Source organism: Hemiscyllium ocellatum, chromosome 22 (assembly GCF_020745735.1).
Source record: "Hemiscyllium ocellatum isolate sHemOce1 chromosome 22, sHemOce1.pat.X.cur, whole genome shotgun sequence".
Taxonomy (NCBI): domain Eukaryota; kingdom Metazoa; phylum Chordata; class Chondrichthyes; order Orectolobiformes; family Hemiscylliidae; genus Hemiscyllium; species Hemiscyllium ocellatum.
Window position 1 is genome coordinate 36759743 of NC_083422.1, and position 13460 is coordinate 36773202.

The 13460-nt window shown below is 39.2% G+C and overlaps 1 protein-coding gene across 2 annotated transcripts in view; it reads right to left on the minus strand.

Moving 5' to 3' along the window:
* The window catches only part of inpp5f (inositol polyphosphate-5-phosphatase F), a 209877-nt gene that overhangs the window by 80905 nt on the left and 115512 nt on the right, over positions 1-13460 (minus strand). For both annotated transcript variants that reach the window (XM_060842076.1, XM_060842078.1), the window contains exons 3-4: positions 12145-12281; positions 761-889 (exon numbers count right to left, since the gene is read on the minus strand). In XM_060842076.1, the coding sequence (XP_060698059.1) occupies positions 761-889; positions 12145-12281 (266 nt within the window). The remainder of the gene's footprint in view (positions 1-760; positions 890-12144; positions 12282-13460) is intronic.

A 13460-nucleotide genomic window follows, 5' to 3' on the forward strand; every position in this document is an offset into this window, starting at 1 on the left:
GATCCCTCTGGAATTTTTGCTCTTTCCCTGCAAGGAGTAATCAGTCTCTGCTCAGCATTTTCCCTCCGACAGTACGGCCAAGCTCAGCAATTCACATGACAAGTGAAGCACCAGTTACAGTTTAAAATAGATCTACGAAGATTGATCTGAACTGCACTGCTGGGCTTGCAGCCAGGAATTCAAGGCTGCTGGCACCACTGGTGGACAGAATCAATGCTGCAATATTAAAGATTATAGCATTCGCGGAAGACAATCAACTCAACAGTGACAACACCTTCTGTTAAAAAGAGCTAAACTTGAATCCACATACACATCCATTTCTAAATTTCCAACCCACCCTCACTTAATACAATGTAATGGATACTGCAATTTCAAACCAAGTACATCCAAATAATAACTTGTATCATTTGGGTATCTTTTCATTAGAGAATCTGCTAAACAAACAAGGTAGAATAGTTCCACATATTAATGACATTATTGATTAATAGAAACATTCAGAATATTGGAGAGACCAGTTAAAATATTTAGCTTTTAAAAGTTGTCACAGTAGTTGTTATCTTTCACCATACAAGATATATTTGCTAACCATTCATTAAATCTATTCAGACAAGGCCAGATCAATCCCACACTATTAAGAGTTTTCTGACAAATATTCTGGTGTCAATCTGCCTGGAATTCATCCAATTGTTTTTTTTAAAAAGAAACCCTGGTATTGTGCCAGGTTAATGCCTTCAAAGTCTTCAATCAGACACACACTCACCTTCTTCTTGATTGGAGCAGCCACATTGCACTTAATCTGGCTCAAAGTCTTCAGCAAAAACTTAGAATCATCTGGAGACTGGGTAATCTTCTCAGTCTTGTTTATACCAAAGTGATGCTTCCTGCACAGCTAGAGAAAATCAAGAGGAAACATTAATCAATCATCTTTGTTCTTTATGACACTTGCCAAAGCTCTTGAGAATCAATGCAATCTGACAGGGTTCTGATGAGACTACACTTCGATCTTTTGTGCTGCATTACTTAATACAGCTCTGAAAAATGAGTGTTATGTGCACAGACATCCTCATTTCTTCCTTTCTAATCCCAACATGTCTAGATGTGACAAGTTAATAACAGCAGAACCTGATCACAACCTGACCTCCCATTTTCAATCACAAACCTCACATGGTTCATTGCAGTTCACTTAACCTCAACCAATTGAATTAACGTCAAATATCACAATTTGGACGGAACGTATCCATGTAAAAAGGGCTCATGATGCAGTGGGAACTTGCCTATCTCCTGATTAGGAAGCTGGGTTCAAGTCCCACCTGCTCCAGAGGTGGGTAATAACATCTCTGAACAGTGTGATTAAAAAATATCTATATCCAAATACAGGACAGCATGGTGGCTCAGTAGTAAGTACTGCTGCCTCACAGCACTGGGACCTGGGTTCAATTCCTGCCTCAGGCACTGGTGTTTGCCCTGGGTGCTCCGGTTTCCTCCCACAGTTCAAAGAAGTGCAGGGTAGATGAATTGGTCCTGTTAAATTGCCTGTATTGTTAGGTGCATTAGTCAGGAGTAAAATGTAGGGGAATGGGTGTTGCTCTTCAGAGGGTCAGTGAGGACTTGTTGGGCCGAAGGGCCTGTTTCCACACTGTAGGGAACCTTATCTAAAAGTCTTCCATTTGAATTTACTCCTCCCCATCTAAGAATTCAGGCTTAAGAAATACTTGCAAAATTCACTGCAAATCAGTTTGATTAAATAAAGGAACAAAACAGCGCTACCGTTTTTTCCTGTCCCTCTCAGCTAATATACACTGGACAACAGCAAGATCTTCAGCATACATCCAATATCCAGTCGACATCAATAACGCTCTTTTGCCTTTCTGAACAATTTCACAGATTTCAGAAAATTTAACTCCAGTCCTGAAGAGTGAAAATCACAATATCCAGTAAATCACCTTAAACTGGTGAGTCAGAAACAGCAACCAGGGTACAAGAAGTGTTTGATTTCGTCATTTGAACATGGTCAGTCAACTTTATGTTCCAACATTGCCCTCCCATTTGCAGAATAGCTCAAATTGTGAAAGGTGTAACTATGGTTCACTACTTGAGAAGTAGCCTGACAACAGTTGGTGCAAGTACATCACGACATCTGGGAAGTTTTATGCAGTGAGCAAATACTACTGACCTATAACCAATACAAGCACGAGACTATGGTCCCCATCCAGGAAGGGTGGCTGTTCTCGTGGCCAGTTGTGCCAAAAATCACAAAATAATTCCTATTTGTTCAACCCAGTCAGTCAAATATCAACCCCCTTCTTAAAAAGTGATTCATGACAAGAGAAATGAGGGCAAAAAGATTAAACATGATTGAACCAGACATCCACATGGAATATGAAACAACTCTAAACAAAACTATAGTTCATTAACAAAACACTTCACTAGTCTTTCATTTACCAACTTTGAGATTGTAATGCAGGTAGGTGTAGACTTAATTGCGCAATTCTGTTTTTACAATAACAGTAAACGTCCTTTTGGTAAAAACTGAAAGTCATTGGCTGGTACTCATTCTGCCTTACTAAAATAAATCTTAACCCAATAAAATGGCAAACCATTCTCATCTCAAGCAAGCTGCCAAGGTCCCTTGTTAACCTAAACATCTACCTCAGAACAAGACTACCATTCTTCCGAAACAGTCTGAAACGGGTTTTGTTAGCCATGTATTTTTCCCCAACTTCTTTGGAGTGCGGGAATCACTGGCAAGGCCAGCATTTTAAGACACATTCCGAACATTCCTGATAACAGCACGCTTTGCAAGGTCACTACAGGGAGAAAGAATCAGCCACGCTGCTGCGGAGATGAAATCACCAGCAAGGCGAGGTAAACATGACCTGAATGAACCAGCTGTTCTTTCAACTTCTTCACTGTCACTTCCACAATGTTGGTTTTTAATCTCCAAGTTTACCTTCACAGTGAATCCCAGATAGGATCAGGGATCTAAACACTCACCCTTTGGGTTTTTAAACCACTAATGACTAAGCTACTGTACTTAAGTTATAAAGTGGACAATGCATAGCAATTCCTTTGCATTTATCTGTAGAGAAGGGCCTATTGTTGTGTTTTTTCACGAAGATAAACCTTCACTCAGACTAAAACCAAAGATCAAATTTGTTTCCATGCAAAATGGAGCAAGGCAGATTATAACTTGCAACCATTTCAAATATAAAGCCTTTACACCCCCACCCTTGGTACACAGAGCTCTGAAACAATTTGAGTGTTAACAACATTGAACCTAGGTTTCTAAATTGACATTCATGCCATGATGAGATAATTAACTTATACATCTTGTGATGTCAATGTGTTAAACCACTGACCACCCCAAAGGAGGTTTATTGGAAATAAAATGGAAAAATGACTTTTTGCTCCAAAAGTCAGTAATTTAGCCACTATAAAGACCTTTTTCCAATATATTAGCACAACGCTCAATGGTTTTTCACACCTTCCAGAACACAGATCTAGATATTTTAGCTGAAGCACTGGCAATCCTGAACAAAGTGAACTGGAATTTGGTGTTAATCTCTCACAAAAACTGAAAGTTCCCAACATCCCTCTAAACCCTGACAGATTCTCCCATCACGTCTCCACCCACCCCAGGTTTCTTTACAACTGTTGACGAACAGGTAGTGTTTCTTTCCACACAAAAAGGACAACTTGCTGCTTCACCATCCAGTAAATCATAAAATGAAACGTTTTCACTGGATGCTCTCAATTTTGGAACTGATAGCACATTTGGTACTTTACAAAATGACATTCTGTGTACTACCTATAAACACAATTAACTTTGCTGCTATCAAGTTTCACAATTTTGCATGCTGTTCAATCTGATCATGCTGCCAGTAAACATTTAAACGTAAATTGGCTTGTAGACAACAGAATATGTAGGGGCCAAGTGAATTAGAGAATACCGACTCATTGCCAATAAAGTTTAAGATAAACTCAAACAGCAGAAAGGCCAGTCCAACCTCACAAGCAAACTCTTCAAATGCATCAAGACCACATCAGAGGGGCATGGAAACTGCATCAGTTTCACTAGGCAAATTTAGAGTTTTTTTTAAAAAGTAAGTGAGCATTTGCACACAGGGAATGCATTAGGCATTGCAGAAGGATTCTCAGAATATTTTGCAAAAACAGGCTTTTAGGCAGCTTGTTCGAGAAGAGTCAGGTGCACAGTGTTAGGAGCTGGACCACTGCCACACAACCAAGTGCCCTAACAGGTTAGGGGTGCCATGTGGTTGCTTGGATCAGAGAGCTCAAAGAGGTGCGGTCCAGCAGTCAGGTGTTGGCACATGTCAGAGACTTTTTTTCATGGCTGAGAGTCTCACTAGTATTCATTGCCCATCCCTAAAATGGAGTGAAGGTGGTGAGGGGGTGAGGTGTCATATGGGCTGCCAGTCAAGAAGCTGTGTCTCAGATGGTCTCAAGCTCAAGTGTTGTTTGAGCTCCACAAAGCAAGTGAGAGTACTCCATTTGTTACCCCTCACTTGGGATAGCATGCTGGAAATCAGGCCCTGCTATTCCTGGAGCCATCACCAATGTTAAAGTTGTTTTGAAAACCTCCAAATTTAACTTCCTTTTCGAACCAGGTCAAAGCACAAACAATTCTACTGAAGAATTACTACTTATTATAGTAATTAGACTTTAACTACAGCTAAAGAATTATGAACCATCAGCATATAACTTCATTAAAGCTCAACTTTTAGCTTCATTAAAACTCTAATCCCTTATGAACTCCCTTTCTCAGACACACATGAAAGGACAGACGAGGAGTGCAATGTTTGGTTCCTTATGGCACACCACTGGTCACAGGCCTCTAGTCTGAAAAGCAACCCGTCTTCTACCTTTCAGCCAAATGTCTAGCGCTCTCTATATTCTAGGTGATCTAACTTTGCTAACCAGTCTTGCACGAGGAACCTTGTTGAACACCTTACTCAAGTCCATATAAATCACATCCACCACTCTGCCCTAATTAATCCTCTGACTTCCTCAAATAAAATGCAAAACAGGGGTGGGTGGGTGAGGGGGGGGACTATTTCTCACACACAGCCAGGCCAACTATCCCTAATCAGTCCTTGCCTTTCCAAACACCTGTAAATTCCGGTCGGTCAGGATTCCCTCCAATAAAAACTTACCGACCACTGAAGTCAGGCTCATCGATCTGTAGCTTTCTGCTTTTGCTTACCACCTTTCTCAAGTAGTGGCACCACATTAGCCAACCTCCAGTCTTCTAGCACCCCACTTGTGGCTATGGACAATATAAGAATCTCAGGGGCCCAGCAATCATTTCCCTAACTGCCCTGAGTTCTCTGGTACACCAGATCAGGTTCCATGGATTCATCCATTTTTATGCACCACCACCTCTGTAACATGGACATTTTTTCAAGATGTCACTGTCTCTTTCCCCACATTCTCTATATTCCATATCCTATCCATATTAAACGCTGATGCAAATTATCTACCCCATCTCCTGCAGTTCATCACGTCTGTGGCCTTGCTGATCTTTGAGGTGCCCTTCTCTCCCTAGCCACCCTTTTGTCCTTAATGTATTTGGATTCTCCTTAACCCTATTTGCCAAAGCTATCTCATGTCCCCTTTTTATCCTCCTGATTTGCCTCTTAAGTATAACTCCTACTACTTTTATACTCTTTGATGGGTGTTTTCCACATTGCTGTTTAGTAATACAGCAATTTACATTTCCTGAAAGGCATTTACATTAAGTGCACCCATTTCTGATGAAGAGCAATGCCTGAAACGTCGATCCTCCTGCTCCTCGGATGCTGCCTGGCCTGTTGTGCTTTTCCAGCTTCGCACTTTTTGACCTCACACTGTTCAGCCACGCAACAATCAATAACAATTGTTGTTATGCAGAAGGACTTGGTCATCAATAACTCGTCTAGTCCATGGAGCTTCCTGTTGCAAATCAAAGCTGCATTTGTACACAAGGCAATGGATCAAAGCTGGAATATGGCATAAGAACAATTGAATGCTTCATGATTGGTACAGAAATGATGGGTCAAAAAGCCTCTGTCATGCAAAACCAATTACTCTGGCAACCATTCAGCTCCAGTTGATCTACAAACACTTCAGTTGCAGCTTTAACAAGCAGCTGTAAACAATGCTAACAATGAGTGTCTTGCTTTTGAATACTGCAGCTATCCTTGGTCAATCAGGAGGCAGGTTAATTGCTGCAGGATTCTGTGCCTCTCTAGTCACAACATTAATACAGTTGGTCCAGTTCAGTTTCTATTCAATGGCAACCCCAGGATGCCGATAGTGGAAGATTCAAAGTTGCCATGAAATATCAAAGGGCCATTGTCAGATGCTTCCATTGAAGATGGATAATGCCTGGCAGTTTTAAGGATTGAACAGGTCTTGCTATACATGGACATGGACTGCATCAGAATCTGAGGAGCTGTAAATGGTGTTCAACATAGCACAATCACCAAACTTCCCAACCTCTGGTTTTATACCGAAAACAAGGTCATTAATGCAGCAGCTGAAGATGGTTGGCTCTAGGACAGTAACCTGAGGAACTTGATATATCATGATAATGTACATGGTGAGATGGCTGATCACCACCAACAACAACCATCTTCCTTTATGTTCAGTATGACTGCAACCTGAGGAGAGCTTTTCTCCTGAATGGTGTTGACTTCAATATTGCTGGAGTTCCTTAGTACTGCAGTAGGTCATCTCACCTCTGGAAATCTCTCTCATGTCCTTATTTAAACCAAGTCTTGAGGTCAGGTGGTGAGTTGCTCTGGTGGAACCCAAACTGATAGTGAGGATTTTGCTGAGTGGTTGCCACTCGCTAACTTTCAATCACATTGATGCTCGAGAATAGACTGACAGGGCAGCAATTGGAGAATTTGTTCAGTTTTCTTCTTTGTGAACAGGGACATACCTGGGCAACTTTCCACATTGCTGTTTATTAATACAGCAACTTACATTTCTTTGAAAGGCATTTACTTTAAGTGCACCCATTACCATTATAAAAATCCTTATTAAAACAGTGATTGCATGGTGTTTAATATCAGCTCACTGAGGAAACATATCAGCATAATCGAAAATAAAAATGATTGAAAACCCAAGGATTATGTTCCAACATGAACCAAGACCAACTCCATTTTTCAAAAGAGGAAGGGAGGGAAACCTCCAGGTGCTGCCCACAAAGAATAGTTATTAACACTTCAAGCTTTCAGCTCTACATTGTAGGGTCAGGATCCCTCTATTGACACCACTTTTACACTGAGTCAATAATTCGTCACTATTCACACCCAAAACAGAAAGCATGAGATTTGCTGATGATGCAAAGACAAAAGTTGACATCAAAGACATTCTGTGAAAGAGCTAGTTTAAACTACACTCATCCCAATACCGTTCAAGTACTTGAGCAAAATTAGACCATATGAACTAGCTACAAAACAAAGGATAAAATGCACTAAAGTCTGTACCCTCACCATTCAACAGTTAGAACCATCCACCTAGCCAGAGTGTCTCTTCATTTTGACAAGAATTCTCACTTTCCTAAACATCAATTCAAAGAATCTACACTAAACCACTGCTGGCTCACCAACTGCTGGGAGGGTAGGACAGGACTTGTGGAGAGACAGCGTATTTTATGGCATACAGTGCAGTAATGTCTAAAAAAGACAAAGGTCTCCATAACCTGAGACAAATCAGAAACCTTGTAGAAAATCAATTCTCATCATTTACACCATGTCGGTCTCCAGGTGAGATTGTTAGGAGATATATTCAATTATTTCCACTCTAGCTAACAACCACGCCATAAAGACACCTCTTTCTTGCACACTCACTGTCTGAGCTCCTCTGCCTCAGACACTTCAGCTGGATACTAAACTACATTTCGCCAAGTTTTCATAACGTCATTCAAGAACTGTGTTGAAGTAGCATTCGCTATCAGGAACCCTCCTGAGATCCTGCCATGGTACATAATTCGATATTCCAAAACAAGACCGCCATACCATTAAGCAGAAGCCAGATGAAATCAATAAGATCCAATTATAATTTTGCAATCCCATTCACCCAAAGCAACAAACTGGGCATGACTATTCTTCTAATTAATTCAAATGTGCCATCATTCTAGCCTAAAGATCATGCTTTTATTCCCTGGCTGTCTTATGCAATTAATTAGACACGGTCAAGGAGAGGTCTGCATGCAAGAGGAGTCAGTATTCCTGGTTGATTTCATAGTTGTCCAATTCAACTTCCATTGATTTCAATTAAAATGTAAAATGAGCTAAGTTAATCAATGCAAAGGGAGAGCTTCTAAACCTGAATGGATAGCATTAGTGCCCTCCATTACTCCCACGCAATACTTGACTAAGGCATACATTAGAACATCACAAAGAAATGCTTGTTAATTCACTTCAAACAGTACAGTCCTAACCCTAAATAGACTGTGTCTTACTGTGTCTTACTGAAGTTACTCAATGAATCAAAGGTAGATCAATCCAGGAAAACACAACATCCCCTTTATTGTGGTTAAAAAGTTGATTGCAAAAGAGAGACTGCTGACTAAACTGCCACTGCAAAATGAACTAGGGCGGTCAGCTCCAGTTGGATGAACTCAGTTTGATCATGTGGCATGATACGATCAAATTTAGCATTGTTCAATATCTCCTCATTCTCGAAGTTCTAAGCTTATTTCCAATTACAAAACAATTACCTTCAAGAAATGAGAACCAAAATTTAGATTTATTAAAAACATTTTGGATTTATTCAGGAACCCGGAATTAACAGGACAGTTAATAGACAGGATTAAAAACAAGACGACAATAATTAGCAGGGGGCAGTATAGTGACTTAATGAGAGAAACACAGGAAACATGCAGCATTGCACCATTTGACCCGCTGAACTTGCTGCATCGTTCCATATGATAGCTATTCTTTGTTTCAAATATATTTGCTCACTAAGTACATCTCATAAATCCTTTATCACCAAAACCTCTTCAAATTCATACATGATATATAGGACAACTGGACCCATAGCTCTCTAGGGGATGGAGAACTGCAAAGATCGACAAATCTTTGAAGAAATTCTTCATATATCATAATGAACCAACTTCTTTTCTGCATTATTACTATCTATAAATGCTGTAATCTGTTCAGTGATGGGACTGACTTTCCCCCACTCTGACTCCTGAATGCTGACGGCTTCCGAACAAAGACTTTCAGCCGACGCCAGGGAAAAATTACACAGCAATACACTGGCCCATTTTCAAATGCATACCATTCAGCAAACATCAGCATGTCTGTATCTACCCTGTTTAACACAGCAAGTTTCAAAGAAGAAACAGTGGGAGGAAATTTCAACATTTACAAAAAGTGCCCCTAACCAATAGATTAAGTTGAATTCATACCTATGTTAAACTTCATGCAATAACAAGTACAAATAAAGAAATAATCACACATCAGTATTTTGCACCTCATCACAGTTTGTAAGATGCAGAGAAAAGCATTTCAACACAAACAATTGCTTAAAAGCAATAACTTTCTTTAAAGGGTGGGGGATTGTCTAAATGTGTCTGATATCTTAAGAAAAATAGATTTCTACATTGAGATTCATGTAAAGGATTTTTACATTAAAAACAAAAGTGCATGATTACAACACATCCATGCTGAAATTACTATTTTCTAAGTGAATGGGCTTACATGCTGAGTAAAATACTGCAAAGAAAACATGGGAAATCTGACTTCTATTTTCAGCAATTGCATAGTACAAGATGCCCTGAGCTTGTCGCTTGAAGCCTAAGGGAAGTACAATTTCAGCTTCCATAGTTTTCCAGGAATACATCTCATAACAATAACACAACTCTTCACCTTGCCTACTGTATGAACTGAAGGTCTTTTCAAATTGCTTTTATCTTCAGTGTATCTGGACATGGCATAAGTTCAGGCCTTCAATGTTAAGTTAACTCTTAAAAGCAAAAGGAAACAGAAGATTGAATAGTATGCTTTCACAAATTGATAGAAAACTTGATAATGTCAACAGTACTAACTGAAAGCTTTGAAAGGATATGTCAATCTGCTGCTCTCTCTGCTGGTCAAGATCTAGTGCTGTTAAACAAAGAAATTTTCTGTTCACAACACGCTCAAAACAGCAAGTCACAGAAGTACTACCCTTGACAGCTTTAAAGTAGTAAGATATTGCTTGGAAACTGAAAGAATCTTATCGGTTGACAGGAATAAGTGTCCATCATTTCAATAATAGTGTTAGCTCCATTGCCCTGCTTAAAATTAAGAAAAAAAACTTTCCAATACAAAATTACTTTTGACACCTTGAAGAGAATTATGAAAAGCTAAATTGGTTGACTAGATAAAAGGTTCGTGGAACTCATTTTCTTGTTATTGGAAGAAAAACACTTCACAGTTTCAAGATAATAGTACAGAAAAAATAAATCTCTTTGGTCTGCCACATTTTAGAACATCCGTTTGAGTTTGAAACTTGGCAAAGCCCTTCAAGGCCTGGCTTTCTCAATATCCAAGCTCTCTCACACTCATTTGTTCTGGCAAAGTCACTTCATTTGTATTCTCAATATTCACATGGGAACTGGTGATCAAAGGATGACAATTGGGTGCATCATGTGCCTTTCATCACAAAAGTGTAAAGTTTCAGTCCCATCACTTATTCTTGTACACATGATTTACATGTTTTCCAAATCCTTTGCCTTTTCCTTTATTCTGCTTATAAGTAGACATTACTTCAAAGCCACCTAACTTGAATTCTCCCATTCTATAAATGGAATTAATGTAGTCAGGTCCAGACATTATTGCAAAACAACTCATCCAAATCTTCAACACAGGGAAAAAAAACAGCCAATTGCATACATCTCCCATGGCTATGAATCATTCTGGATTGTGATCCACTAAAAACAGAAATACAAGTAGCACACAAGATGGCATTTTTTTTCACACGAGTCCATATTCAAAAATACCAACAATCGAGTAGAGGTTAGTTTGCTGCAAAACCCATTTGTTAAATAACCACAAATCACACAACAGCTAAAATTTTGATTTTTTTTTTTAAAACTTCATTCACAGCTGTGGGTGTCGCATTTATTGCCCATTCCTAATTGCCCAGAGGGCAGTGAAGAGTCCTGGGTTCACATGTTGGCCAGACCAGGTAAGGATTTCCTTCCCTTCAAGAACCAGATGGGTTTTACCCCCAACAATCAGCAATGGATGAAAGGTCAGTACACTCTGAATTCCAGAATTTATTTTAAAATTCAAATTCCACCATCTGCAGGATTTAAACCTGGCCCCCCCGAATATTACCCGCAGCTTTAGATTAACAATCCAGCAATAATATCACTATGCCATTGCCTCCCCTTGTGCAAAGATTTAGCACAAAATAGGAGATGCAAGGATACCATTGATTAACTATTCACTGTTCAATGCCTCATGTTATTTATGAAATGAAACAAAATATCTAACTGGCTCGCGAGCATTTATTTACGAGCGAGTACAGGATTAGGATGGAAGTGTTTTGGTCTTGGTATCTGCTCAGAGTAGACATCCCAGGTGAAATGGAGCAAGGCAAATATCAGGATAAATTAACAACCAATGCTTCACAATCTCAATATCAGAAGAACACATTGGCACAGGTCTGGTATTGATTAAATTTTATTCCAATACTACTTTGGAATTGTAAAATTACACCCTACGAAAATAGCATAAGACTGTCCAAGCACATTTCACTTTGAATGATGCACCAGAATATTCCAGTGATTCAATACTGGTAACTACTGGGATAGGGTTAAGTCTTGCAAACTTCTTATTCATTGTTCCAGCATTGCTGTCATATCAGGTTTGAAAGGAATCTTTAATTTGTGAACCCAAATTTGAATACAATACAAAACTTAGAGATTTTAAATATAGTACTTGAAGCGAACAGTTACCAAAAGTATGTGGTTTTGCATTTCCATGTATTAATGTCACATCTGACAGGTTTTTAAAATTAAAATTTTGACATGTTTAAAGCCGGGTAGTCTCAGATAACTTGTAAAATCTTTTACTCGCTGAGATAGGAAGAATACGTATGCCGGTAAAGCAAAAACAGGACTCAATACAAGCTTATTACCTCCAATTCCAGATCCTGAGGCTCTGCTTCAGACAGTGGGATCACTGCTATCTTCGTAATTTTGTAAACATCATGATCCTCAGGAAGCTTTCCAACCAAGGATTTTTGTCGGATTAGAAGGAGCTGCCATGCAAAATCTGAAAAGGAAGCCAAAGTCAGTCAAAACTAGGAAGCAAGCTTACATCACTACCCAGATGGCCAAACACATCCAAGAAAATGACCACTTCTACGACTAACTGTACATACAGAATATGCAGTGCTAAAATTGATTCAATGAGAAAATGGATAATTGCTAACATGGTACTTTATTGCACAGCAAAGAAAATGTGTTTCAATATGTTAAACCATGAATTTCAACTCTTTAAAAGGAGGTCTTAAATCATAAAACAGACAGAATATTCTTACATGGTGTTATGACACAGGGTAAACCCCCTGCTTAATTTAAACCAGCAATACAAAAAAGATTTATCCTATGCAGTAATCTGTGAAAGTTTGAGGGACAAAAAACTATTTAAAGTAAAAATCAACTTTAAATGTTAAAGTAGAACAGAGAACAATTAATTCAACTATTTATGCCTCCTTTTGCTAACTTATTTTTACCTTCCCTTCTATAATACTAGCCCAATAAAACACTCAATTGAGATTTACAGGAAAATTCAAATTTTAAAATCAGCCAGCGGCCAAATCTTCGCTTTATATTCAATCGTCGATTGGCTGTCCGGGTCAGTATTGAGGTTTTCTTCTGTGCCAACTCCTTCTCTGGACAGGTACTTCAGTTTACAGCTTTGGTCCGGTGGCAGTTCTCCTCCCAACTGTTCAATTTTCCCTGGTGTTATATTCCAAAGCATCAGATTGTGTCATTAAGATTGTCAATGTATTCAATTCAAACTTGATTGGAATTTGGTATTTTTCAGGGTATGATTTAAACTGATTGGCCAAATTTGAATCTGTTTTGTCGCTCCAGTAGCTGGAGCTCCTGTTGCAATGTCATTTTGAGAACACGTGGTGCTATCAATGCTAGCTTTTAATATCAAAGGATTAGAACATCCACATTTACATAACAATAGTTTGCTCCTAAACAGGCAACTGGTTAGTCACCTCCATGAGGAAGTGATGTATGGATGGTCATGGTCAGTGGAAAAGACATTAAGAGTTCAAAAAGAGAGCCATTTAATCCAGCAAGTCTGTTCAGCCATCCAGTTAGATCAGGGCTGTACCTGTCATCACTGTTGTCTGTGATCTCAACACTCACTGAACAAGGCGGCACGGTGGCACAGCAGTTAGCACTGCTGCCTCACAGCACCAGAGACCCGGGT